The following is a 22,670-nucleotide window of genomic DNA, read 5'->3' on the forward strand; positions in this document are numbered from 1 at the left end:
CAGCTCTGCCCTGCGGAGAATCACTGCGTCTCCGTCATGTGTGAAACCTTCAGCCTGAACAAAGACTCAGAGTTCCAGGTGTCTGGAGACGTTCACTTCAAGGACCTGAAGCAGCTGGCAGCGGTGCGCGCACACACACACACACACACACACACACACACACACACACACACACACACACACACACACACACACACACACACACACACAGTCTCGTATTTCTATCCTTGTGGGGACCGTCCATTGACTCCCATTCATGTCTAGCCCCTTACCCTAACCCTAACCCACACCACAACAAAGCCTAACCCTAAAGAAATGTTTTTGCACTTTTACTTTTTTCAGTAACAACAACATGGTCAAGAAAACACTGTTTCTCCTACTTAGGACCGGAAAAAGGTCCCCACAAGGCACGTCGTTCCACGTTTTGCTATCCTTGTGGGGACATTTGGCCCCAACAAGGATAGAAATACGAGAACACACACACACACACACACACACACACACACACACACACACACACACACACACACACACACGCTCTGAATGACCCAGCTGTTCATTGGCAGAACGCTCCGTTTCTCAAACGCTACACTGGAGACGGTGGCGAGGTGAAGTTCAGCAGCTTCATTCAGGTGGACTACGACACCCAGAGATATGTCCTGGAGCCGAACGGACACCAGGTACCCGCTGATGTCCCGCTGACGTCCCGCTGACGTCCCGCTGACGTCCCGCTGACGTCCCGCCGCCGGACACCTGGCCTCGCCTCTTTTCAATGGTTCCTCATGATTCCTGTCTCCACCGCAGAAGAAGGGGAGCGCTCCGACTGCCGAGTCCCGGAAGCGGAAGCATCCTGTGGTCCAATGGGTAACTCACTTCCTGTTCACGGCGCTCGGGTTTGGGTTAGTGGCAGCAACCTGGTGGAATTCCTGACAGTCTAACTCCAGCCGAAGGCTGACTGTACCGGTGGATCAGTGTTTCAGTGCCAGCTGCTCTGCGGATGGAGCTGCTGTAGATCCCGGATGGGTCGCTGATCAACTTGAGCAGATTCCTGTTTCTAGGACTGTATGTGTTGGATTTATTGTTGGCTTTTGTTTCTGTGGTGTCAGACTGAAGTTCGGGTGGAGTTCATCCTCCCTCCAGATCAGCTCCTGATCATTCTGACAGGAGCCGGACTGGGATTCCTGCTCCTGATCGTCATCACGCTCGTCATGTTTAAGGTGAGGGTCGGTTTCCACGTTCCAGATCGATGGATTTCACCCATCTTTAAATAAAGCGCCGCTTCTCTTCTCGTTTGTCTCCAGCTGGGCTGCTTCAAGAGGAAAACACAGGAGTATTACGAAGAGCAGGAGGAGAAAGCTGCTCTCCAGGCCGCGACGCCGACCGAACTCGTCCCTGCTGCCGTCAACGGCAAGGCGGACGACCAGCCTCTTCTCGGAGAGGACGGCCTAAAGGGAGGACAGCTGGAGAACGGCGGCAGCGTGGCGGCTGACGGAGGGACGGACCTGCAGTGAACCTCGGCTGCGTGGAGACGCTCAGCTTCGCCTCAGTATCACAAACAGCCCGACGCTGCAACCTGCTTTCTGATGCCGTTATTTTTTAATTTTGTTTTTTTAGAGCCGTCTTTAGTTTTCATCAGTATTTATGAAGTGGAGCTTCTCCGGCCGTGTCACGTCTGTTCCTCTCAGCCTGACGGTGCTCAGAGGAACGAGTAGGCCGGAAACATCTCAAACACACGTTAAAGCTTTGGTTATTTGGTGTAAATGTTGAGTGAAAAGCAGAGCAACACAATAAAGCGGTGGTTCCTCCTGAAGGCTCTCTCCATCGCTCCTGCAGCAGCAGGTCACTTCGACCGCAGGACGACTTCTGGACCGTTCAGAACCGAGACGTCCTCATCAGGAAGTCACAGAGCGGCGGGCTGGGACAGGAAGCAGCTGCTCTGAAGCGCGTGAGCGGAGGACACTATGCCTGATGTGCCGGGGAGGTCGAAGGTCACGCTCAGGGACCCACAGTCTGTTCAGTGTTGCTTGAAAATACGTGATTTGGGTTTGGATGTTCTGGAAGATGAAGTGCTGGTGGTGTTACTGTTTAGTCTGTTGATTCATAATAAAAAGCTGTGTCTGTGTGTGTGTGTGTGTGTGTGAGAGAGAGAGAGAGAGTGAGAGAGAGAGAGAGAGAGTCAACAGCCGGCTGGACTTTCAGGCAGTAAAGGACCACTCGGCTGCAGAGTTTCATAATAAAAGCTGTATTTCATCGCTCTGATGAGAATCACTGAATGCAGTTTCACCTCTTCACATCAAAACTGTTCTCAGCTTCATATAATCAGCCTGTTCATGATTTACTTTAAAAAAATATATATAATAAAAAAGCATGTGTGCCAGTCCTCAGCTGGTCCTGGTGGTCTTGGGGGAGGGGTTTGTTTTCACGGCGCCAACAGGTGAAGGAGGACTCTGAAACCTGTTGATCGGATGGTTAAAGTCCTGAGTGGAACATGGAGGTGTCTAACGCCTGGAAAAGGCTCTTGAGCGGCGTCGGCGCTGGCTCCGCCTCCCGGCCTCCGGTCCGGACAGGAAGTGGTGCGCGCTGGAGGCCCCGTCCGCTGAGGGGCCCGGAGGACTCGGGCCGGTCCGGTTCAGGGGGCTGGCGGCGGGAACAGAAGACACGGTTCTGGAGCGGCAGCAGGTCGGAGAGCGAGACGTGTTCCAAAGGAAAGAAAGACTCACCTGGTTTCCAGACGCTGCGCTCGGCTCCTTTCTTTCATTTCCTGGATCGCCGAGACTCCTTCCTGCCGCTGCTCTCCTGCCGGCGGGCGGGGAGCCGCCGTGGGGGACCTGAACGCCGCTCTGGCCTCCTGCTTCCTCCTCAAAGGGACTCAGGCTCACAAACAAGGTCTTCAGGACCGAACCTGCAGCAGCTCCTACAAAATAAAAGACTCATGAATGAGACAGCGAGCCGGGCGGAGACCTGTCCTGCTGAATAGTCTGGAGGGACGTGGTTCTGACCGGTGGAGGGCCGGTGGTCTGCAGCTGGACCCGGTCTGGACATGCGGTCCTCCAGCAGCTCCGAGGAGCCTGCAGGCCCGCTGAGGGGCTGAGCTGGTCTTCCTGGACTCTGTCCTCCGTCCTGAGAGCCTGGTGAGTGAAGGAGTCCGTCTTCAGACGGCAGAGGAGCTCTGAAGAGTCCCAGGAACGACCCGGAGCAGGACTGAGCCGGTCTCCCCGGTCTGGGCTGTGAGGACCAGCAGTGGGGGGACGGAGTCCTGCTCCAGCTGGACCCTCCGGAGGGCTGGGGACGGGGGTCTCTGCAGACCGGCTTCACGGGGAGTCTGGGTCCAGCCGGGGGACGAGGAGCTGCCGACGGGACGCCGCCGTGTCCCCGGACAGACTCTGGACCGCCGGAGACACCGACATCCAGAGGGAGCGTTTCAGGGTCACACAGGTCAGAGGTCGCGGGCGGAGGGGGTGTGGTTTGGGACACGGAGGATTTCTCCTCTGGTTTCCAGGTGACGGAGTTCAGCGGGGGTGGAGGAGCGCCAGAGGACGTGAAGAAAGGAGGAAGCGGCTTGAAGAGCGGAGCTGGGAGCGCTACGTCAGGAGGCGGGGCTTCACCCAACTTCACCGAGGAGGGCGGAGCTTCACCACGCTTCACCGAGGAGGGCGGAGCTTCACCACGCTTCACCGAGGAGGGCGGAGCATCACCACGCCTCATCGAGGAGGGCGGAGCTTCACCACGCTTCACCGAGGAGGGCGGAGCTTCACCGCGCTTCGCAGAGTAGGGTGGAGCTCCAACGCCCGTCACCGAGGGTGGAGTAGTGTCAGAGGATGCGAAGAAAGGAGGAAGCGGTTTGAAGAGTGGAGCTGGGCGTGCTGCATCAGGGGGCGGAGCTTCACCTCGGTTCACAGAGGAGGGCGGAGCTTCACAAGACCAGGAAGTAGATCCCTGATTTGTAGAAGCTGTAAATAAAGGAGGAAAGGGTCTGGAGAGCTGAGGTCCGAGCACAGCCTCCACGGAGTAACACACTGCTGTACTGACGGGAGGAGGAGGAGGAAGAGGAGGAGGAGGAGGAGGAGGAGGAAGAGGAGGAAGAGGAGGCTCTGCCTCCTTCATATCTGCCTTGTCTGGAGTTTCAGCATGTCTTTCAGAGTTGTAGAAGCTCGGCCTGAAAAACAGAAATATCACCAACAGGTTCTTCTGCGATGTGACGGAACCAAAGACGCTGTTCTTGTCCTCACCGGACAGGCTGGAGACAGGTCTCTACCACGGGCTCCGGCTCTGCGGGCTTCAGCTCCTCGGGCGGTCCTGAAGCGTCCTTCGTCCGAGCCAGCTCAAGCTGCTGCTCCTCCCGTTTCAGTAGCTGCAGTCAGGACAGAAGTCAGACGGAGCATCAGGAGGGTTCTGCATTAACTCCTGCTGGCGGGTTTCAGACTCTCCATCTGGAAGCCGACTGTCCAGAGGCGAGTTTACATCTGGTGTACAGAGTTCAGTATGGAGACGTCCCGCTCAGGTCAACACAGACCGCTGTGGGGGACGCCGTCTTTACTAACAGTCTATGGTCTTAATGTTATGGCCGACTCACCGTGTCCAGCACCTTCTCCGTCAGCTCCGTCAGCGGTTGGTGGGAGAACCTGCAGCTGGATCCCTGGGAACACTTTCCTTTTCTGTGGAAAAACTTGCAGGGAACCGACTGTGCAGCGAAGTCAAGGGAACAAACCAGAAGCTCCGACAGAACAGACCAGAAGCTCCGACAGAACAGACCAGAAGCTCCGACAGAACAGACCAGAAGCTCCGACAGAACAGACCAGAAGCTCCGACAGAACAAACCAGAAGCTCCGACAGTAGAACCGGTGGAATCTGTGTTCTGGGTCTCCAGCTGCAGGATATGGTGCATGAACGGACAGGCGTCCCCCTTCATGCAGAAGCCCTGGACGTAGAACTTGCAGCAGTCCTGGAGGAGGTCGTTCCGGCCCTGGACGTGCTCCAGCTGGCAGTCCTCGCCCTGCGTGAGAACCCCGGGGTGAGAACCTGAGCGGCGGAGAGCGTTCTCCACAGGGGGCGGGACCTGCCTTCACACAGCGGCCCAGCAGGAAGTGTCTGCACAGCAGGCGTCCGTCCAGCTGCACGGCGTTCTGCTCCTTGAACTCCGGAGACATGAACCTGGTTCTGACCGCAGGGTCCTGGAGGGACAGGAGAAGAAGAACCTGAGAGACGTCCTCCTCAGAACACCGGGGAACCCGGGAACGCCTCCTCTGGAGTAAACATCGAGGAGTCAAGTCGTTTTAAATGAGTCAACAAGACCACCAGTGGTCAGCAGAACCAGTCCCTGTGATGAGGAACCAGACGAGGAACAGGAACCAGCAGAACCAACCCAGCTTCATCCATCCACTACAACACAGAACACAGGATTCCAGTCCATCTAAACACCGACGCCGCCTCCACAGTCCCTGGTAGCAGCCTTAAGAGTGACGTTACTCAGCAGCATCAGCTGACCCTGACCCTGACCCTGGTCCTGGTCCTGGTCCTGGTCCTGGTCCTGACCCTGACCCTGACCCTGGTCCTGGTCCTGGTCCACTGTGGGACCTTCAGAATCACCACATTCAGCCTGCAGCCTGCTGGAATTAGAGCTACAGAGCAGGCTTGAATTTCCCAGTCTGGGATTAATACAGTATCTCTCTATCTCTATCTCTTTAAATAAGGTGACCTTTGACCCAGTCAGGACGCATGTCCGCATGCTATATTGTGCAAGTACTCTACAATCCTTCCACCATGCAGCCCGTCTCACACTGTCCTCGCCTCTGAGGTGGGACAGGGTCACAGAACGCCGCCCGTCTCCACCTGCAGCATCCAAAACGACTCCTGAGAGCTTTTCCTGTAAACTCATTTCCATCACTGATGAAAACGTTGACATTTAAAGCCGTTTTTTTAAGCAGACTGGGCTACATACTGTCCTGGCGTCTTCACGTCTCCGTCCACGTCCTCCGGTCCCGGACGCTCCTCTCCCACGCGGCCGGTGTGGACGCTGCCGCTGCTGCTGGTCCGGCCCAGCGGCCGGCTGGCGGCGCCTCCTGTCCTCATCGTATCTGAAGCGTTTGTGAGGCGCGTTAGTCTGGAGACGACGACTCGGCTTCTGTGAGGAGAACAAACACAACATCAGCTGTCTGAGCGCTCTCCACTCCTCAGCGGATTCTAACAGGAACAGCAGTTTCCTCGATGCAGCGGAGGAGAACCTCTCATTCAGGAGGAATCTTTGATTTGAGTTGGGAGAAGAACAAACTCGATTCAGCCGAGTTCCACTGTGAGATGCAGTGAAACGGAAACAGATCGGAAGGCAGATGAGAGCAGGATGCTTTAGAGTCTGGGGGGAACCTGGAGGAGCTGCAGAAGAGAGAACGCCAAAACCTTTGACCCAAACCGGGGATCTTCTGGCTGTGAGGCAGGAGTCAGACCCACTACCCCACCGTGACGCCAGTCAAGTGACAAGAGAGACGAAGAGATGAGAAAAGAAGAGTCTGATGGGTTCAGCATCCTCAAAAACCGAGATTTAAATATGAAGAGACTCCAAAACATCTGGAGTGAAAACTGCTTCTGCTTCTTAAAGAAAACTAGAGAAAAAACTGAAATGAACCTTCTGGTGGTGCTGTTCTCCACCTGCTTCCCTCTGATGGTGCTGTTCTCCACCTGCTTCCCTCTGATGGTGCTGTTCTCCACCTGCTTCCCTCTGATGGTGCTGTTCTCCACCTGCTTCCCTCTGATGGTGCTGTTCTCCGCCTGCTCCCTCTGATGGTGCTGTTCTCCGCCTGCTTCCCTCTGATGGTGCTGTTCTCCACCTGCTTCCCTCTGATGGTGCTGTTCTCCACCTGCTTCCCTCTGATGGTGCTGTTCTCCACCTGCTTCCCTCTGATGGTGCTGTTCTCCGCCTGCTTCCCTCTGATGGTGCTGTTCTCCACCTGCTTCCCTCTGATGGTGCTGTTCTCCGCCTGCTTCCCTCTGATGGTGCTGTTCTCCACCTGCTTCCCTCTGATGGTGCTGTTCTCCACCTGCTTCCCTCTGATGGTGCTGTTCTCCACCGGCTTCCCTCTGATGGTGCTGTTCTCCACCTGCTTCCCTCTGATGGTGCTGTTCTCCACCTGCTTCCCTCTGATGGTGCTGTTCTCCACCTGCTTCCCTCTGATGGTGCTGTTCTCCGCCTGCTTCCCTCTGATGGTGCTGTTCTCCACCTGCTTCCCTCTGATGGTGCTGTTCTCCGCCTGCTTCCCTCTGATGGTGCTGTTCTCCACCTGCTTCCCTCTGATGGTGCTGTTCTCCGCCTGCTTCCCTCTGGTGGTGCTGTTCTCCACCGGCTTCCCTCTGGTGGTGCTGTTCTCCACCTACTTCCCTCTGATGGTGCTGTTCTCCGCCTGCTTCCCTCTGATGGTGCTGTTCTCCACCGGCTTCCCTCTGATGGTGCTGTTCTCCACCTGCTTCCCTCTGATGGTGCTGTTCTCCACCTGCTTCCCTCTGATGGTGCTGTTCTCCACCGGCTTTCCTCTTTCTGCCTCTTCCCCCAGTCCCAGTCTGGTTCCTGTAACACAAATCTCATTTTAAAACTCGTCCCGGGGGATCAGGGAGCGATGTTTCACCGTGGAGGAGGAAAACGACCACCTGCGTGTAAATGAATGAGCGGCAGAGTCCCGCCCTGCAGCGGGCAGAGTCCTGAACAGGTCAGAGAACGACATCCTGATCAGGCTCTCCTCCAAGATCTTTCAAAGAAAGACATGAAAACTAAGGTCAGGGTCTGTAAACGAGTCGAAACCCGCCGAGAAACCCCGATTAAACCTTCTGCAGACATCCAGCCGGCAGCTCCACCGCACTGAACACATGACTGAAGGACACTTCCGGGATTGTACCAAGTTCACAAGAATGACGGGGGGACTTCCGGGACTGTACCAAGAGCATAGTCCGGGACTGCGCCATGAAAGTACCCCGCTAGGGGGCGTCACAGATCTACGAACAGCAAATATAAACAGCATGATAAATAAATAACGATATTGTTATTATTATAAAATGTTTTATTATCACCATTGACATCAAATACGATATATATTGAACTGAATATTTTACATTAAATCCAGAAATTCAAACTAAGAACACAAACAAAACCTGCAGAGGAAGAAAAGAGAAGCGAATTGATTTTTTTTTTCTCACGTGCGCTCCAATGTTTTCAGGCTTCTTGTGTTTGCAGGCTCTGATCGATGGAAGGTTCGGTTTAATTTCCCCGTAAAAGACTGAAAAACTCACTGTCATCAATAATACTTTGGCGACATGATGAGGTTTAACATGGATTCCATGCCTGTTGTCATGATTAACCTGAATGTGTTACCTGCTGCACTTTTCCTGGGTTTTTTTTCGTATTCGCAACATTTGATTTTGAATTTCTTTACTTTTCCGTGATTATTTCTTTTCCATTTCACTTATTTTATTCAGTTTTATAGTTTCAGTTGTTTTGCATCTCTTGGTTTCTGATTGTTTAGTCGTTTTGATATATTGAGGCTTTTTGTGGTCACACCCTCATTTTAACGCATTAAATCATTTATAGTGTTGCTTTAAATGTCGTTTTGCATCATTTTCTGTTCCAGTTTTTTTAATCACTTGGTTGGTTTTGCATTTCTTTCCTACTTTCTGTTAAATGACGTAATTTTAAATCTCATGAATTTGTTTTGCTGATGAGTCATTGTTGTTTTATTTGGTTGATCATTGTGCAAAATAAATGTGGACATGCTGTTTCACTTGGTTATTTTCTTCTTCTTTGCAGATTTTTTTTTAACCCGTCGGTCTTTTGCAGCCCTTCATGCTATATTTCAGGATTTCTTTACTTGAGTTTTCTTTTTCTGTCTGTTTCCGTGTCAAGATCTCTTTCTTCAGGTGCATTGTTCTGTTGCATCTCAGACTTTTTGCTGTGTGAGATCTCTTTCTGGCTTTTTCTTTACCTGTCCTGTCCAGCATGGAAGCAGCAGAATGGGAGTCTGGCTGCTGTTATGCCCGACAAATTTGCTTTTCCAAGAGGAGCTTATAAGTGTAAGGCTCCTCTTGTTAACATGCTTTTTTATTTTATTTTATTTTGAGTACTAATCTAAAACATGATATTGCTGGACCTGACAGGGGGACAGAAAGTGAAAGAAACAAATAAACAAGTGAACTGACAAGCCAACAACAACAATATATATATATATATATATATATATATATATATATATATATATATATATATATATATATATATATATGTGTGTGTGTGTGTGTGTGTGTGTGTGTGTGTGTGTGTGTGTGTGTGTGTGTGTGTGTGTGTGTGTACTAGGGCGTGCAAACTGAGGATTCAGGTATGAAATTACACCGGAGCATCAGGAGAGGCCTACAGATCACCATTAGTCTCACACACCACAAGAGAACAAGGTGACTGAGTCCACAGGTAGAATGTGAAGAGTGATTAAAGATCAGTGTGATCATGTAGATGTGATAGTGACAGTGTTTCATGCATGTATGACCTCTGACCCCTGAGAAGGCCAGAAGTAGTCCAGAGAGGCCCTCAGGGCGCAGATAAGCGGCGGCCATCCCAGAGCCCAGGTTTGCGCCGCTCCCCCAGACAGACACCCACGCTCCGGTCCAGAAGAGGGCAGAGGAAAGCCCTGGCCGGGACCCCCAGTGGCCCGGGCCTCAGGGAGCCAGGACCGGCAGGAGCCGGCCCCCTCCGGGCACCGGACGCCCGCGGCGGGCAGAGCCGAGAACCCAAAACCCGAGAGCCCAAGAGCCGACCCCCCCCCCGACTCAGGCGGAGGGCCATGACCCACCCGGGAGAACCGGCCCACACGGGACCTCCCCAGCGCTCCAGCCACGTACCCCGAGGTCCAGGGCATCACCACCCCCCCACCCATAGACAGCGCCAACCACCCGCAGCCAGGCCCCCCCCACCTACAACCGACCCCATCTTCCCCTCACATTAATCTCTTTCTGACTTCATGTCACGTGAGCTGCTTTGGGAATCAGTGTTCTCCATGTTCGTGTGTGTGTGTGTGTGTGTGTGTGTGTGTGTGTGTGTGTGTGTGTGTGTGTGTGTGCGCGTGCTGAACTGTGATTGAACACTAAACAAACTCATCAGAATCCAGAGAAGGAACAAGATAAAGCTGCGACATGTTTCACCAAAGATGAGATAGAAGCTGGACTTTGTTCCTCCACATATGAGTCCAGCACCGAGCTGGGCTCAAAGTCCAGCTCTCACACACACACTCACACACTCCTGCTGCGCTGTGTGTGTGTTTGTTTTCACTGTGTTCCCCTCCGAGCAGCAGGATGACCCTCTTGACCCGTCTCCCTGCGGTCCTGGTGCTGGTCCTGGTCCTGCTGGTCCGGCCGGCGGTCGGCCAGGACCCCGGGGATCCGTCCGCCGTCCCCCCATCGCAGCAGGAGGGCCAGGAGGGCCAGGAGGACGGGGACTGGGGCCTGAACTCCCTGCGGGGGGGCTTCGAGGCCGTCAGCGGCTACTTCGACTCGGTGCTGGAGCTCATGGGCGGCCGGGACGGGGTGTGTCAGTACCGCTGCCGATACGGTGAGTCCGGGTCCGGGGCCCCTGGAGCCCGACCCCAAACTCCGATTCAAGAACCGAATGACAGACGTTCAGTTTAAAGCTTCTCCTGACTGTAAAGGGAGCGACGGGAGGACAGTTCCTGCCTTCTTTAAAGTGTTTTTTACTTTATTTCAACCCGACCAGCGTCTGAAAAGTAGTGAAGTATAACTGATTGTGTGAAACCTGAAGAAATAACATACTTAAGAAATACTGCAAATGCAGTATTTATTCACCACTGAATGAGTTCTTGATTTTTTTTTTATTTAAAAATAGGACCATGTAACCTAGTTTTTACTTTTTTTAATGACTACATTTAATGTAGAGAAAAAAATGTTTAAAATAGCACAAAAACTATTTAATTACAGAGAAATAAGTGTTTGTAATAAGTTATTTCCAGTCATGATGTTAAAAGTAGAGAATGTGCCAGCCGTCCTCCAGCAGAGCTGCAATGACATGTTTGGAACAAAAACACTACTCAGTTTCAAAATAAACTGCTTGAATTAGTTTTTCAAAAAAAAAATTCTGTTGTACTTAAATGTGAAAGTAAAATTAAGGCTCAGAATATTCTACATAAAATCGGATTTTTGATCATTTGCTTTCAGTATCTCATAATTTAACAAGAAGAGAACTTGTTTATTTGGTATCAGCTGTACTGAAGTTACTCACTGAAGAATGACCTATTGTGCTAGGTTACAGTATCTATTTAAAAAAGTATTTTCTGTTTCTACGAGAAAAAAAAGAAAAAAAGACATACATTCATTCAACAAAATGAAAATCAGCTGTAAGGAGTTTCGATCAGAAATAAATAAAAGGGATCTGATTGACAGAAAAAGCTTGAATCCACTCCTATATGTTTATGATTGAGATGATTTGAATTTCCAGCTCACATTCAGACAATAAGGTTTAAAGAAATGAAGATTCTTAATATTCTCAAACTAAACAGATAAAACAGAAACAATCAAGATATCCTATCTGATGACTGCTAACCTTTTACAACACAGCGTAGCTGTTAACACTACAAACCACCAGGGGGCAACACCAAGGCCAGTGACCTCAGATTTAAATATTACATCCATCCATCATCCGCCCATCCATCCACTGATCCATCCATCCATCCATCTTCTACATCATTTATTTACAGGGTCTCTGGGAACTGAACCAAACTCAGCTATGGGTCGGAGGACATGTGAGGACAGGTGAAGACAGGTGAAGACAGGGGAGGACAGCTGAGGACAGGTGTTCCTTTTTATGATGAAAGCCCATGAGCAGCTTCCTCCAGGAGAGTAAGACTCGGACGTCCTCCTCCTGGGATCCTGACGGGTGAAATGTCCTGAGACTCTGAGGGACCCTGTCCCAGGGTGAGGACACAGCTCAGACCTGGAGGAAGGAGTGTCTCCGTCCCGTGCTCAGTGTTATCAGACACAGCTGCTGTTCCAATGTCCTCATGGGAGGCGTCGTAAATTGTCACACTTATCAAGCGTGGAGTGAAGCGAAGCCTCCGCCCTGACCCGACGGACGCTGTCTCCACAGGGAAAGCCCCCCTCCCCCGGCCCGGCTACCAGATGCCTGAACCCAACGGCTGCAGCTCCTACTTCTTCGGCCTGCCGGTTCCAGACGGGGTGAGTCTGCCGGCCCGGAGACGCTCAGCGTCTGGATGGGACTTTATTCCAGCTTCGCAGAATCCAAAGTTTCCTTCCAAAGTTTTCAAGCGTTTACATGCTCATTTTGGAGCAGAAATAAGAAACAAACCTTTATTCAGATTTAAACTGGAATAAAAAAATCCCATGTGAATGCAGTAAGTGTCACATCATGGAGAAAACATTCAGATTATAGAGCATTTTCCTCCTCTAACATCCAGATTATAGAGCATCTTCCTCCTCTAACATCCAGATTATACAGCATCTTCCTCCAGTAACATCCAGATTATGGAGTATCTTCCTCCAGTAACATCCAGATTATAGAGCATCTTCCTCCTCTAACATCCAGATTATAAGCATCTTCCTGCTAGCATCCATATTATAGAGCATCTTCCTCCTCTAACATCCAGATTAAAGAGCATTTTCTTCCTCTGATATCCAGATTACAGAGCATCTTCCTCCAGTAACATCCAGATTGTAGAGCATCTTCCTCCTCCAACATCCAGATTGTACAGCATCTTCCTCCAGTAACATCCAGATTATAGAGCATCTTCCTCCTCTAACATCTAAGTTATAGAGCATCTTCCTCCTCTAACATCCAGATTATAGAGCATCTTCCTCCTGCTAGCATCCAGATTATAAGCATCTTCCTGCTAGCATCCAGATTATAGAGCATCTTCCTCATCTAACATCCAGATTATAGAGCATCTTCCTCCTCTGACATCCACATTATAGAACATCTTCCTCCGGTAACATCTAAATTATTGAGCATCTTCCTCCTGTAACATCCAGATTATAGAGCATCTTCCTCCTCTAGCATCCAGATTATAGAGGATCTTCCTCCAGTAACATCCAGATTATAGAGGATCTTCCTCCAGTAACATCCAGATTATAGAGGATCTTCCTCCAGTAACATCCAGATTATAGAGCATCTTCCTCCTCTAACATCCAGATTATAGAGCATCTTCCTCCTCTAACATCCAGATTATAGAGCATCTTCCTCCTCTAACATCCAGATTATAGAGCATCTCATTAGAGAACAGACTTACTTGTTGCCATGGTAACAACCATAAAAACCCACTGCACTCAGTATTATTGTGTTTAAACTGTCGAGCTGTGACTCTGCGGTCGCCCCTCTGGAGGTTAATCCGCTGCTCTTCCCTCTCTGCACCCCTGCTCCAGATGGACATGGGCATCCCGGCCATGACCAAGTGCTGCAACCAGCTGGACATATGCTACGACACCTGCGGCTCCAACAAGTACCGCTGCGACTCCAAGTTCCGCTGGTGTCTCCACAGCATCTGCTCCGACCTGAAGAAGAGCCTGGGCTTCGTGTCCAAGGTGGAAGGTTGGTGACCGGTCCTAACAGTCTGATGGAGAAACGGTGCGCCGGTTCTGAACGCCGCCCCTTCTGTCCGCAGCGTGCGAGACGGTGGCCGACACCCTGTTCAACACCGTGTGGACGCTGGGCTGCAGGCCGTACATGAACAGCCAGCGAGCCGCCTGCTTCTGCCAGGGAGAGGACAAGGACGAGCTGTAGGCCCGCCGTCGGCCGCTCCTGAGACGGACCGGGGGCGCCCTCCTGTGGCGCGCGCCGGTATGACGGGCCGGAACCGGCGGCGGCCGGACGGTTAGCGCATTCGCGCTGGGAGAGGATGAACAGCTGGAGCTGCACCCAGAAGACAGAACTGAAAACTGGAGTCATTTATTTAGAGAGTTTGTGCTTTTGCTTTTGTTTGTGTTTCTTCCTGGATCAGGACTGACTGGTGTCAACAGACTGAACCGTTTCTGTACTGCTTCTGTTTACAATGTGGATTAAATTCACATCATTCTTCTTCCATGTGTCAAACCTCAATAAACTAATGGAATCTGAAAGGTGGGTTTCATTTCTTTTCGTTTTTCAGAGGAGACTAAAGTAATCCTTCCACGGTCAGTGATATCTGGAACGAAACAATGAGAAATCCAGTTTCATCTCCAGAGGGCGCTGAAGAGGGACAAAAGAAGTGACAGACCAGCGAAGGATCAGTCCATAAAAAGTTTATATAACCAAGAAGAGTACAAAGTGGTGAAACCAAATACACAGTTTTGAAAGGTCTGTGTGAACGTAACGTTTATTGCAGTCTGTGGGACGAGAGAAAGATCTGATCCAGACAGAACGAGAAGGGGAGGTGATGGGAGAAATGTGGAGCTCAAACCTTCTTCTGCAGGCTGGCAGGACAGACGCATCTAAATCCACGTTGATCCTGATAAATGCAGACTTCTGGCTCTAAAGAGTTCAATGAAATTCTTCACAAACCTGTAAAGAGGAGAGAGAAGAGGATTAATGATTCTGTTTAGTTTGTTAAAGACCAGGACAGTGCTGCCACCCCCCTGAAAATTCATCACTTTAGTCAATTCTCTGGACATAAAATCATCATTTGTGAAGCAGAGGCAGTGCCGTTGAGCCAGGCACACCGCACTCTCCATAAGACTTTATCTATATGGGTGTTTCTGTCACTCCTCCACAGACCAGGGGAATCAGCACAGCGGGGGACTCGCCTCACTCAGTCGGGAGTCCTGGGAGGTCCTGGGGGGTCCTGGGGGGGTCCCGGCTGCCCGACACCGCTCAACACTGGCTGTCTGCTGAGGAGCTTCGCTCTCTGGTTAAAGGCTTCCAGCTGCAGACACAACACAAAAAGAACACCCATGGATTCAAAAACAAATTAAATATCCATGTGTACGAACGTCAGAGCGCTCACACAGCGGCACACTGCAAACATCTGCATTGTCAGAGGAGCAAACATCTGGATCACCACATAAAGAAGAAATCATCTCCTTTCTGGGTTAGGGTTAGGGTTCCGGGGGCTCCATGGTGAGTGTTGACCATACAGACGAGGCCTGTGGCGATGCGTCGACGTCATCGAAAATATCGACGTCGACGCACAGCAAACTTTACAGCAGTTTACAGAATGGAGACCGAAACTGCGACCTCCTTACAGGGTGCCCAACAAACCCCAACAAAAAGCCTTAAAAAGAAGCTCATCCTAAAGCATCAAACGCAGGGAAGCTTAGGTGTGTCAACGTTTACAATTTTCTCTACCCGTGTAAACGGGACTTTTAACCGACGTGTAACCGGTTACACGTGACGTCATTGATTTCTCTTTTTTGTGTTTGACTGCTAAACGGCAACAAAAAGTGGGCGCTCTGTGCAGTTCGTGCCAGGTGAGTAGCAGCGAGATAGCTGTGTTCTGCAGCTGTACGCTCGCCAACGTAACTACTCCAGCTAATATTACTGCTAACTAACGTTAACTATTGGTACTAACCCGACACGAACAAACTGCACAGAGCGCTCACTCGTTGTTGCCGTTTACGAGTCAAAGTTAACATTAAACTTAAGTTCACCAGCTTATGATTCACGACGGTAGTTCATCAATGTCAACTAACGGAGCCTTACGATGTCCAGGCCAGGGCTGCACGGTGGTTATGAATGAATTCATGCTTTTGAGCATTGTAAACATTAAAACGAGCACCACACGCTCATATGAGTACTCTGCAAGCTTTTAGATCAACAATAAAATGCATTGTTGGATTTAACATTACTTCAATAACGTCAAGTAACCACATTCACCTTCAAGCAAGCTAATCATGCCTTAGCACAGCAATGAGTTTAAGAGTAAATTAATACGCCCCACTGTCATAGCTGTTGTTCAAATTTACATTGCTATTTTGTGCTAGGACAAAACAAAGAACTTTGCCATCCTATCTTGGAAAAGAGGCACAATGCACTCCATTCTGTGGACCAAGCTGAACTCAGCAAAAGAACCTTGATACAAATAAACTTTACTTACTTACGTATAGCACTTTTCCCAGACCAGGGTCACAAAGTGCTTCACATAAAAATAGCCGATACAAAAGACAGTCACTAAAATAACATATATATACATATATATATATATATATATATATATATATATATATATATATATATATATATATATATATATATATATATATATATGTATACACACACAAGATAAAACAGTACCATACAGGCTAAAAGGCTTGTTCAAAGAAAAAGGTCTTTAGCTGCTTTTTAAAAGAATCAACACTGTCGAGAGACCTGAGCGAACAGGGAAGCTCATTCCAGAGACGCGGTGCCACTGCCTGAAATGATCTATCCCCACCAGTTTTGAAACGTGTGGGGAACCATTAATAAGTTTTGGTTAGAGACCTCAAGCAGCGAGTGGAAACACAGGGCTGGATCAGGCCCCTGATGTAGTCCGGTGCCTGCCCATGTAGAGCCCGAAACGTCAAGACCAAGATTTAAAAATTTATCCTGAATGAAACAGGGAGCCAGTGCAGGTCCTTGAGAACTGGACTTATATGGGCTCTCCTACGAGCGCGGGTCAGGAGCCGTGCAGCGGAGTTCTGGACAACTTGAAGGCGCGCCAGTTCTTTCTTACAATAGTCGAGGCGAGATGAGACAAATGCATGTACAATCATCTCCAACTCTTTGAAGGACACCATTTTGCGAAGTTTACCGATATTCCAAATTTGGAAAAAGCAGTTTTTCACAAGCTGATTGGTGTGTTCCAAGGACATTCCTTCATCAAAAATAACACCCAGATTTCTTAGGCTGCCTTTAACTGAACAGTTCATTATTTCACCAAGATAATGTTTTATGGCAGACATGGCGCTGTCCGGGGCAACAATCAGAGTCTCCATTTTGTCTGAATTCAGCTGCAGACTGTTTTCACTGAGCCACTCCTTAATTTTGGCCAGACATCTCATCAGAGACTTAAGTTTTTCTGGCTCAGATGATTTAAAGGAGCAGTACAGCTGCAGGTCATCAGCGTACAGATGGTAGGACACATCACTGAACTGCTCAATCAACTTGCCGAGACGGAGGATATACAGCAAGAACAAAATAGGTCCAAGAACAGATCCCTGAGGCACCCCCCACAGAAGCTCCACAGGATCAGACATCACATTGTCAACAGACACACTGAAAGTTCTACCAACCAGGTATGACCTGAACCAGTCCAAAACAGGACGTGACAACCCAACCCAGTCCCTCAGTCTGTTGATCAGGATGCCATGGTCGACTGTGTCAAAAGCAGATGATAGGTCTAGTAAAACCAGTACAGTGCATTTGCGTCAAGGGCCGTCCGGTCTCTGTATGACTGGAGTAGGAGTCTGGTCCGCATTGCTAGCAGTACGTCGGACCTGTTCCTGGTGCATGTTGGACTCCGGCAGGGCTGCCCTTTGTCACCGGTTCTGTTCATAATCTTTATGGACAGAATTTCTAGGTGCAGCCAGGGGCCGGAGGGGGTCGGGTTCGGGAACCACAGGATTTCATCTGCTTTTTGCAGATGATGTTGTCCTGTTGGCACCATCGAAACTGGACCATCATGCACTGGGGCGGTTTGCAGCCGAGTGTGAAGTGACAGGGATGAGGATCAGCACCTCCAAATCCGAGGCCATGGTCCTCGACCGGAGGAAGGTGACCTGCCCTCTCCAGGTCGGTGGAGAGACCCTAGCCCAAGTGGAGGAGTTTAAGTATCTTGGGGTCTTGTTCACAAGTGAGGGACGGATGGAGCGTGAGATTGACAGGTGGATCGGTGCAGCGGCTGCAGTGATGCAGTCGTTGTTTCGGTCCATTGTGGTGAAGAGGGAGCTGAGCCGAAAGGCAAAGCTCTCGATTTACCGGTCAATCTACGTTCCCACCCTCACCTATGGTCATGAACTTTGGGTCATGACCGAAAGGACAAGATCCTGGATACAAGCGGCCGAAATGAGTTTCCTCCGTAGGGTGGCTGGACGCTCCCTTAGAGACAGGGTGAGGAGCTCAGTCACCAGGGAGGAGCTCGGAGTAGAGCCGGTTCTCCTCCACATCGAGAGGAGCCAGCTGAGGAGGCTCGGGCATCTGTTTAGGATGGAACCTCCTGGACGCCTCCCTGGGAGGAGTTCCGGGCATGTCCCACCGGGAGGAGACGCCGGGGAAGACCCAGGACACGCTGGAGAGACTATGTCTCTCGGCTGGCCTGGGAACGCCTTGGGATCCTCCAGGAAGAGCTGGAGGAAGAGTCTGGGGACAGGAAGTCTGGGCATCCCTGCTGAGACTGCAGCCCCCGCGACCCGGTCTGGATAAGCAGTGGAAGATGGATGGATGGAGTGTAGGAGCACAGAGTTGTGATGGATGAGAGGGAGAAGAAGCAGGTTCTATGTTCTATGTCTGTTATATTGTGTTAAACACAGGAATTTCTGTACGATGCACAGCACATTGTTTATGCACTGCATTTTTTATGTTTTGTAATTTTGCACTGGAGAGATTTTGGTTGGACTAAGTGTAGACAGGCTGGCCTATTTATTTTGTATAATTTGATTTTTACTGATTTACTATTTTCCTGTGCATAACAGTATTGTTTAATAAACTATATTATAAAGATGTTTTGGGGCATTTATCTGAGAAACATTATGGTTTTTATCAATCGAACAACAGAAAAAATAATCGTTCGACTAATAGTTCAATTAATCGTTAGATTAGTTGACTAACTGATAAAGCAATCGCCCAATTAATTGTTTTTAAAATGATCGTTTACCCCCAGCTCTAATATAGACTCATCCAGACTTCGTTTTGCACCTTTATGGCCACAAAGAGATGAAAGAGAATCAAAGCTCACTGAATGGAGTCTTCTACTGACAGTAGATGAGTGTGATTAGTATCTCAACCAGTGATTAGATCAGGTTGTTGTGTCGATGTTACGTCTTCAAAATGTTTGTCTTTATGGAGGTCTTCCATGTTTTGGTAGGGGTGTGTTGCTGAATCTTGTTCTTCATGTTCTTCTCAGATTGCAGAAGCAGCTCTTTCTAAAGGTTTTGGACCTGGCCGTGTGTGACGGCGGCGGAGCGGCGCCTACCTTCTTCCTCAGGTTGGCCTTGATCTCCTCCTCAGTGAGCTGCCGCCTCTCGTCCTTGGAGGCCTCTCTGTGTTCTTCTGGTTGGGCCGCCTCCGCCCTCTGCGCCGCCTCCGCCCTCTGCGCGCTGGCCTTCGCCGCTGACGTCTCGGCCACGAACTGCAGCGCCGCCTCCCGTCTCTGTACCCTGGCCTTCACATCTGACAACTTGAACACAAGCTGCGCCGCCGCCTCCCATCTCTGTACCCTGGCCTTCACATCTGACGACTTGACCACATTCTGCGGCGCCTTTTCCGTTTGGCCCTTCTTCTTGTTTTTGCGGTTCTTCTTCTTCCGGTTCTTCCGACGTTTTGGTTTGGCAGCGCTGGTCTGGCAGCGCGTCTCGGCGGTCTGCTCCGTGTTGTTGATCGTCAGGTAGCACTGTTTGGTTTCGGCAACAGTGGTCGGGCAGCGCGTCTCGGCGGTCTGCTCCGTGTCAATGAACGTCAGGCAGCGCTGCTTGGTTTCGGCGACGGTTTTCTGGCAGCGCTTCTTGGCGGTCTGCTCCGTGTTGCTGATCGTCAGGTAGCGCTGTTTGGTTTCGGCGACGGTGGTCGGGCAGCGCGTCTCGGCGGTCTGCTCCGTGTCGATGAACATCAGGCAGCGCTGTTTGGTTTCGGCGACGGTTTTCCGGCGCTTCTTGGCGGTCTGCTCCGTGTTGATGAACGTCAGGCAGCGCCGGTCCGACTCGCTCCCGTACTGACCTTCGCTCTCGGCCAGGTTGGGGTTTGTCAGCATGACCAGGTCTTTGAGGTGTTCATTCCTGGCGGCCGGGGGCCCGGCGGTCTCGGGCCAGGGGTTCAACTGTTCGGGAATGTTGAGGTAATCGTAGGAAGAAGACGAGTCTGGCGGCCAGTTGGGATAGGAATCTGAGCCCGAGGTGCCGCTGACACACTGGTAGTAGTGTGACTCGGAGTAGTAGGGGTACGCCGCCTCGTCAGGGGGGGAGTAGGGGTACAGGTTGCTCTGAGCTGCTGGAAGCTGGTAATCCAACACGTGCTGGTAGTCTGACGAGACGTCGTGGTCCTGGCCGCCACCTCCGAACGCCGCCCCGCCCGTTCTTCCTTCCCGGAGGCGTTCGGGCCTTCGCATGGAGCCGTTGTGAGAGCCCGGATCACGACACGGACTGGGACTGCGGCTCGCAGAGGACCTGGAGGAGGAACGTGAGGAGGAAGAGGAATATGAGGATGAGGAGAAGGAGGATGAGGACGGGGAGGGGGAGGAGGAGGAGGAGCGGCTGTGTTCTCTGTGAGAGCTCCTCTTGGAGTCGTCAGTCGTCTGCTGGCTGTCCCTCGTCTTCCCGTACAGCCGCTCCTGAGTGCGGTCCGACAGTCTGCTCAGCTCCTCCACCTCCAGGTCGAGGCCCAGAGTCCTGACGATGTTCTGGAGCTGCTGGTTCTTATCGTCCATCTGCAGCTGCTGCTCCTCCTCCTCCTCCCCACTCTTCTGCTGCTTCTTCCTCTTGCTCTGTGGTGCGGGAGACCTGGATCGACTCCCGGATGACGGGCGCCGTCCTCCTCTGAAGCTCTTCACCTCCTCGGCGGTCGGTCTGGGCGGACTCTCGGTGTTCACCCTCTGGCTCTGGCTCCTGGTCGGTGGACTCAGCTCCACCTCCACCGGTCGGCCGGGGGCGTTGGGGATGGGGCCGGGGGCGTTGGGGATGGGGCCGGGGGCGTCGGGGATGGGGCCGGGGGCGTCGGGGATGGGGCCGGGGGCGTCGGGGATGGGGCCGGGGGCGTCGGGGATGGGGCCGGGGGCGTTGGGGATCGGGCCGCCGATCAGAGGATCGTCCGTGTCGCCGTTCACGATCTGACTGAGGAAGTCGATGTCCACGCCTTTGTTGAGCAGACTGAGGAAACGTTCGAAACCTTTGTCAACTGCATTTTCACGCTTTGCTGGTGAAGTGGGAGGATCCGGCCGGGCGTCTGGGACCTGCGAGACCAGAGAAACAGAAGTCAGCCACTGCCTCACTCTGACATCCTCTCTGGAAGTCTGAACTCTCTTAGTGGAGGTTTTAAGGCTTTATTTGCTTCTTTTGAAGTTTTAAGTGTCTCGTGGAGTCATTATGTTCCAGTGAAGGCCTAAAGTCTCTATGGAGAGGTTCTCTAAACTTGTTGAATACATTTCAGGTCTCTTTATGAAAGTTTTGAGTTTCTTTGTGATGGATCTCTTGGAGGAAGTGTCACGTCTGTTCCAGTCCTGTACACTACACGTGACTGAGCTCATCTGGCTGTTTGTCCACCAAAACACTTAAAGAATCTCAATTCAAAATGATCCACAGGCTCCACATTATATCAACAGGATACATTTAATGCTGCTCTTCCCGGACACTCACGCTGAATGAGTCTGTGTCTCTCAGTCATTTTGACAGATGTGGTAAATGTATTTGTCAGACTTCGATGGCTGTGTTCCTGCGGTTGCAGTGGTCTCTGTTACCTCGTGACGGTGAGAGGGTGAAACGGCGCCGTCACGCCTCTGCCTCATCAGGACCCTCACCCGGAGCTTCAGAGGATGGAGGTCTTGGGTCGGAACAGTTGAGCTTGGTTTCTGTTGAGGCGAGTAAACGTTCAAAGAGAAAACAACATTGTTTACTCACTGCTTTTTAGAGGATCGGCCTGAGACTGCTTGGCTCGTCACCTTGGTGAAGAAGCTGGGAGGATGTCTGTGCTGCAGGATGTCCATCACCCGGTCTCGAAGCGTCCCGGCTCTCCGTGGAGCTGGAGCCTCCTCGCCGCCCTGCGCCGACACGCCGTCCTCAAACATCCCCATCGATCTATTGACGAGGGAGGCTTTCTTGTGTATAATCCTCTCTTCTATATCAATGAGCTCCTTCTTCCTCCTGACCACCACCAGGTCTCCGTCCCGGTCCCGCTGCAGGCCGTCTCCATCAGGATGAGAGTCTGACCTGTGAGGAGGACTGGGCTGCCTCCAAGCCCCCCTGCTGGGAGGATCCCAGTGATCCCAGCGATCCCAGGCCTGGTGGCGGTCCGAGGAGGCTCCCACAGCGCTCAGGCTCCAGCTCAGTCCACTCAGGTGGTTGGGGTCCAGGTCTGGAGGGTCCAGGTCTCTGGCAGGATCTCTCAGTCCAGGAGACTGTTTGGGGAACCAGCTGGCGCTCATGCTGAGGGAAGACAACACAAACCCAGTGAGACACACAAGCAGCGGGCTGCTGTGCCTCTACAGAGGAACGCCGCAGATTATCATTAAAAAAAATACACTTTAATCCGCCCGCAGTCTGAGAAATGTGTTGGATTGTGGACGTCTAGCCGTTAGCTTAGCACGGCGGCTCAGTGTTCCCGTTATTCCGGCTCCTTCTGCAGCATCGCGAGACGAAGAGGACTCTGAAGGAGAAGTGTCCGGTGGAGCGCACAAACCCGGCGTCAGGCGAGCTTAAAGGTCAGGAAAAGCACTGAAGCCATAAAAATCCAAACTCCAGAGGAGGCTGCTGGTCGGTGCTGCGGTGGAGCTCTGAGGGCGGTGGCGCCACCTCCTGGCCGGAGGAGCGCA

General features: G+C 51.4%; 4 protein-coding genes across 10 annotated transcripts in view; 2 read left to right on the forward strand and 2 right to left on the reverse strand.

The window, feature by feature from the left end:
- Positions 1–2,380, forward strand: part of LOC115389613 (integrin alpha-M) — an 18,914-nt gene extending 16,534 nt beyond the window's left edge. For all 3 annotated transcript variants that reach the window (XM_030093073.1, XM_030093074.1, XM_030093075.1), the window contains 5 exons: positions 4–123; positions 567–680; positions 805–864; positions 1,107–1,217; positions 1,302–2,380. In XM_030093073.1, the coding sequence (XP_029948933.1) occupies positions 4–123; positions 567–680; positions 805–864; positions 1,107–1,217; positions 1,302–1,511 (615 nt within the window). In that variant the 3' untranslated portion in view covers positions 1,512–2,380. The remainder of the gene's footprint in view (positions 1–3; positions 124–566; positions 681–804; positions 865–1,106; positions 1,218–1,301) is intronic.
- On the reverse strand, positions 2,224–14,507 carry LOC115389615 (vegetative cell wall protein gp1-like). Of its 4 annotated transcripts, none has more exons than XM_030093081.1 (11): positions 14,424–14,507; positions 7,636–7,733; positions 7,371–7,555; positions 5,939–6,123; positions 5,061–5,171; positions 4,879–4,993; positions 4,574–4,683; positions 4,230–4,351; positions 3,000–4,156; positions 2,721–2,914; positions 2,224–2,637 (listed from the first exon to the last, which is right to left on the reverse strand). In XM_030093081.1, exons 2-11 carry the CDS (start codon positions 7,707–7,709, stop codon positions 2,470–2,472), a joined length of 2,421 nt encoding a protein of 806 aa, XP_029948941.1. In that variant the 5' UTR covers positions 7,710–7,733; positions 14,424–14,507; the 3' UTR covers positions 2,224–2,469. The 4 variants fall into 4 exon arrangements, with proteins under 4 accessions (XP_029948941.1, XP_029948942.1, XP_029948938.1 ...); XM_030093082.1 differs by lacking the exon at positions 14,424–14,507 and having other exon boundaries at positions 7,371–7,481; positions 7,512–7,555; positions 7,636–7,836; XM_030093078.1 differs by lacking the exons at positions 7,636–7,733; positions 14,424–14,507 and having other exon boundaries at positions 5,939–6,121; positions 6,620–7,481; positions 7,512–7,550.
- Positions 10,173–18,575, forward strand: LOC115389618 (group XIIB secretory phospholipase A2-like protein). The gene is given in 6 exon segments (XM_030093087.1): positions 10,173–10,307; positions 10,309–10,573; positions 12,122–12,210; positions 13,411–13,576; positions 13,650–13,775; positions 18,565–18,575. Coding segments are annotated over 5 exon segments (774 nt in total). The 3' UTR covers positions 13,769–13,775; positions 18,565–18,575.
- Positions 14,256–22,614, reverse strand: LOC115389614 (serine/arginine repetitive matrix protein 2-like). Of its 2 annotated transcripts, none has more exons than XM_030093076.1 (6): positions 22,380–22,614; positions 21,801–22,284; positions 21,600–21,710; positions 19,128–21,095; positions 14,767–14,885; positions 14,256–14,524 (listed from the first exon to the last, which is right to left on the reverse strand). In XM_030093076.1, the coding sequence occupies exons 2-5, from the start codon at positions 22,281–22,283 to the stop codon at positions 14,772–14,774; spliced, it is 2,676 nt and encodes an 891-aa protein (XP_029948936.1). In that variant the 5' UTR covers position 22,284; positions 22,380–22,614; the 3' UTR covers positions 14,256–14,524; positions 14,767–14,771. The 2 variants fall into 2 exon arrangements, with proteins under 2 accessions (XP_029948936.1, XP_029948937.1); XM_030093077.1 differs by having other exon boundaries at positions 22,538–22,571.
- Positions 22,615–22,670: the final 56 nt, after the last annotated feature.

The sequence above is a fragment of the Salarias fasciatus genome, chromosome 6, assembly GCF_902148845.1.
Source record: "Salarias fasciatus chromosome 6, fSalaFa1.1, whole genome shotgun sequence".
NCBI lineage: Eukaryota > Metazoa > Chordata > Actinopteri > Blenniiformes > Blenniidae > Salarias > Salarias fasciatus.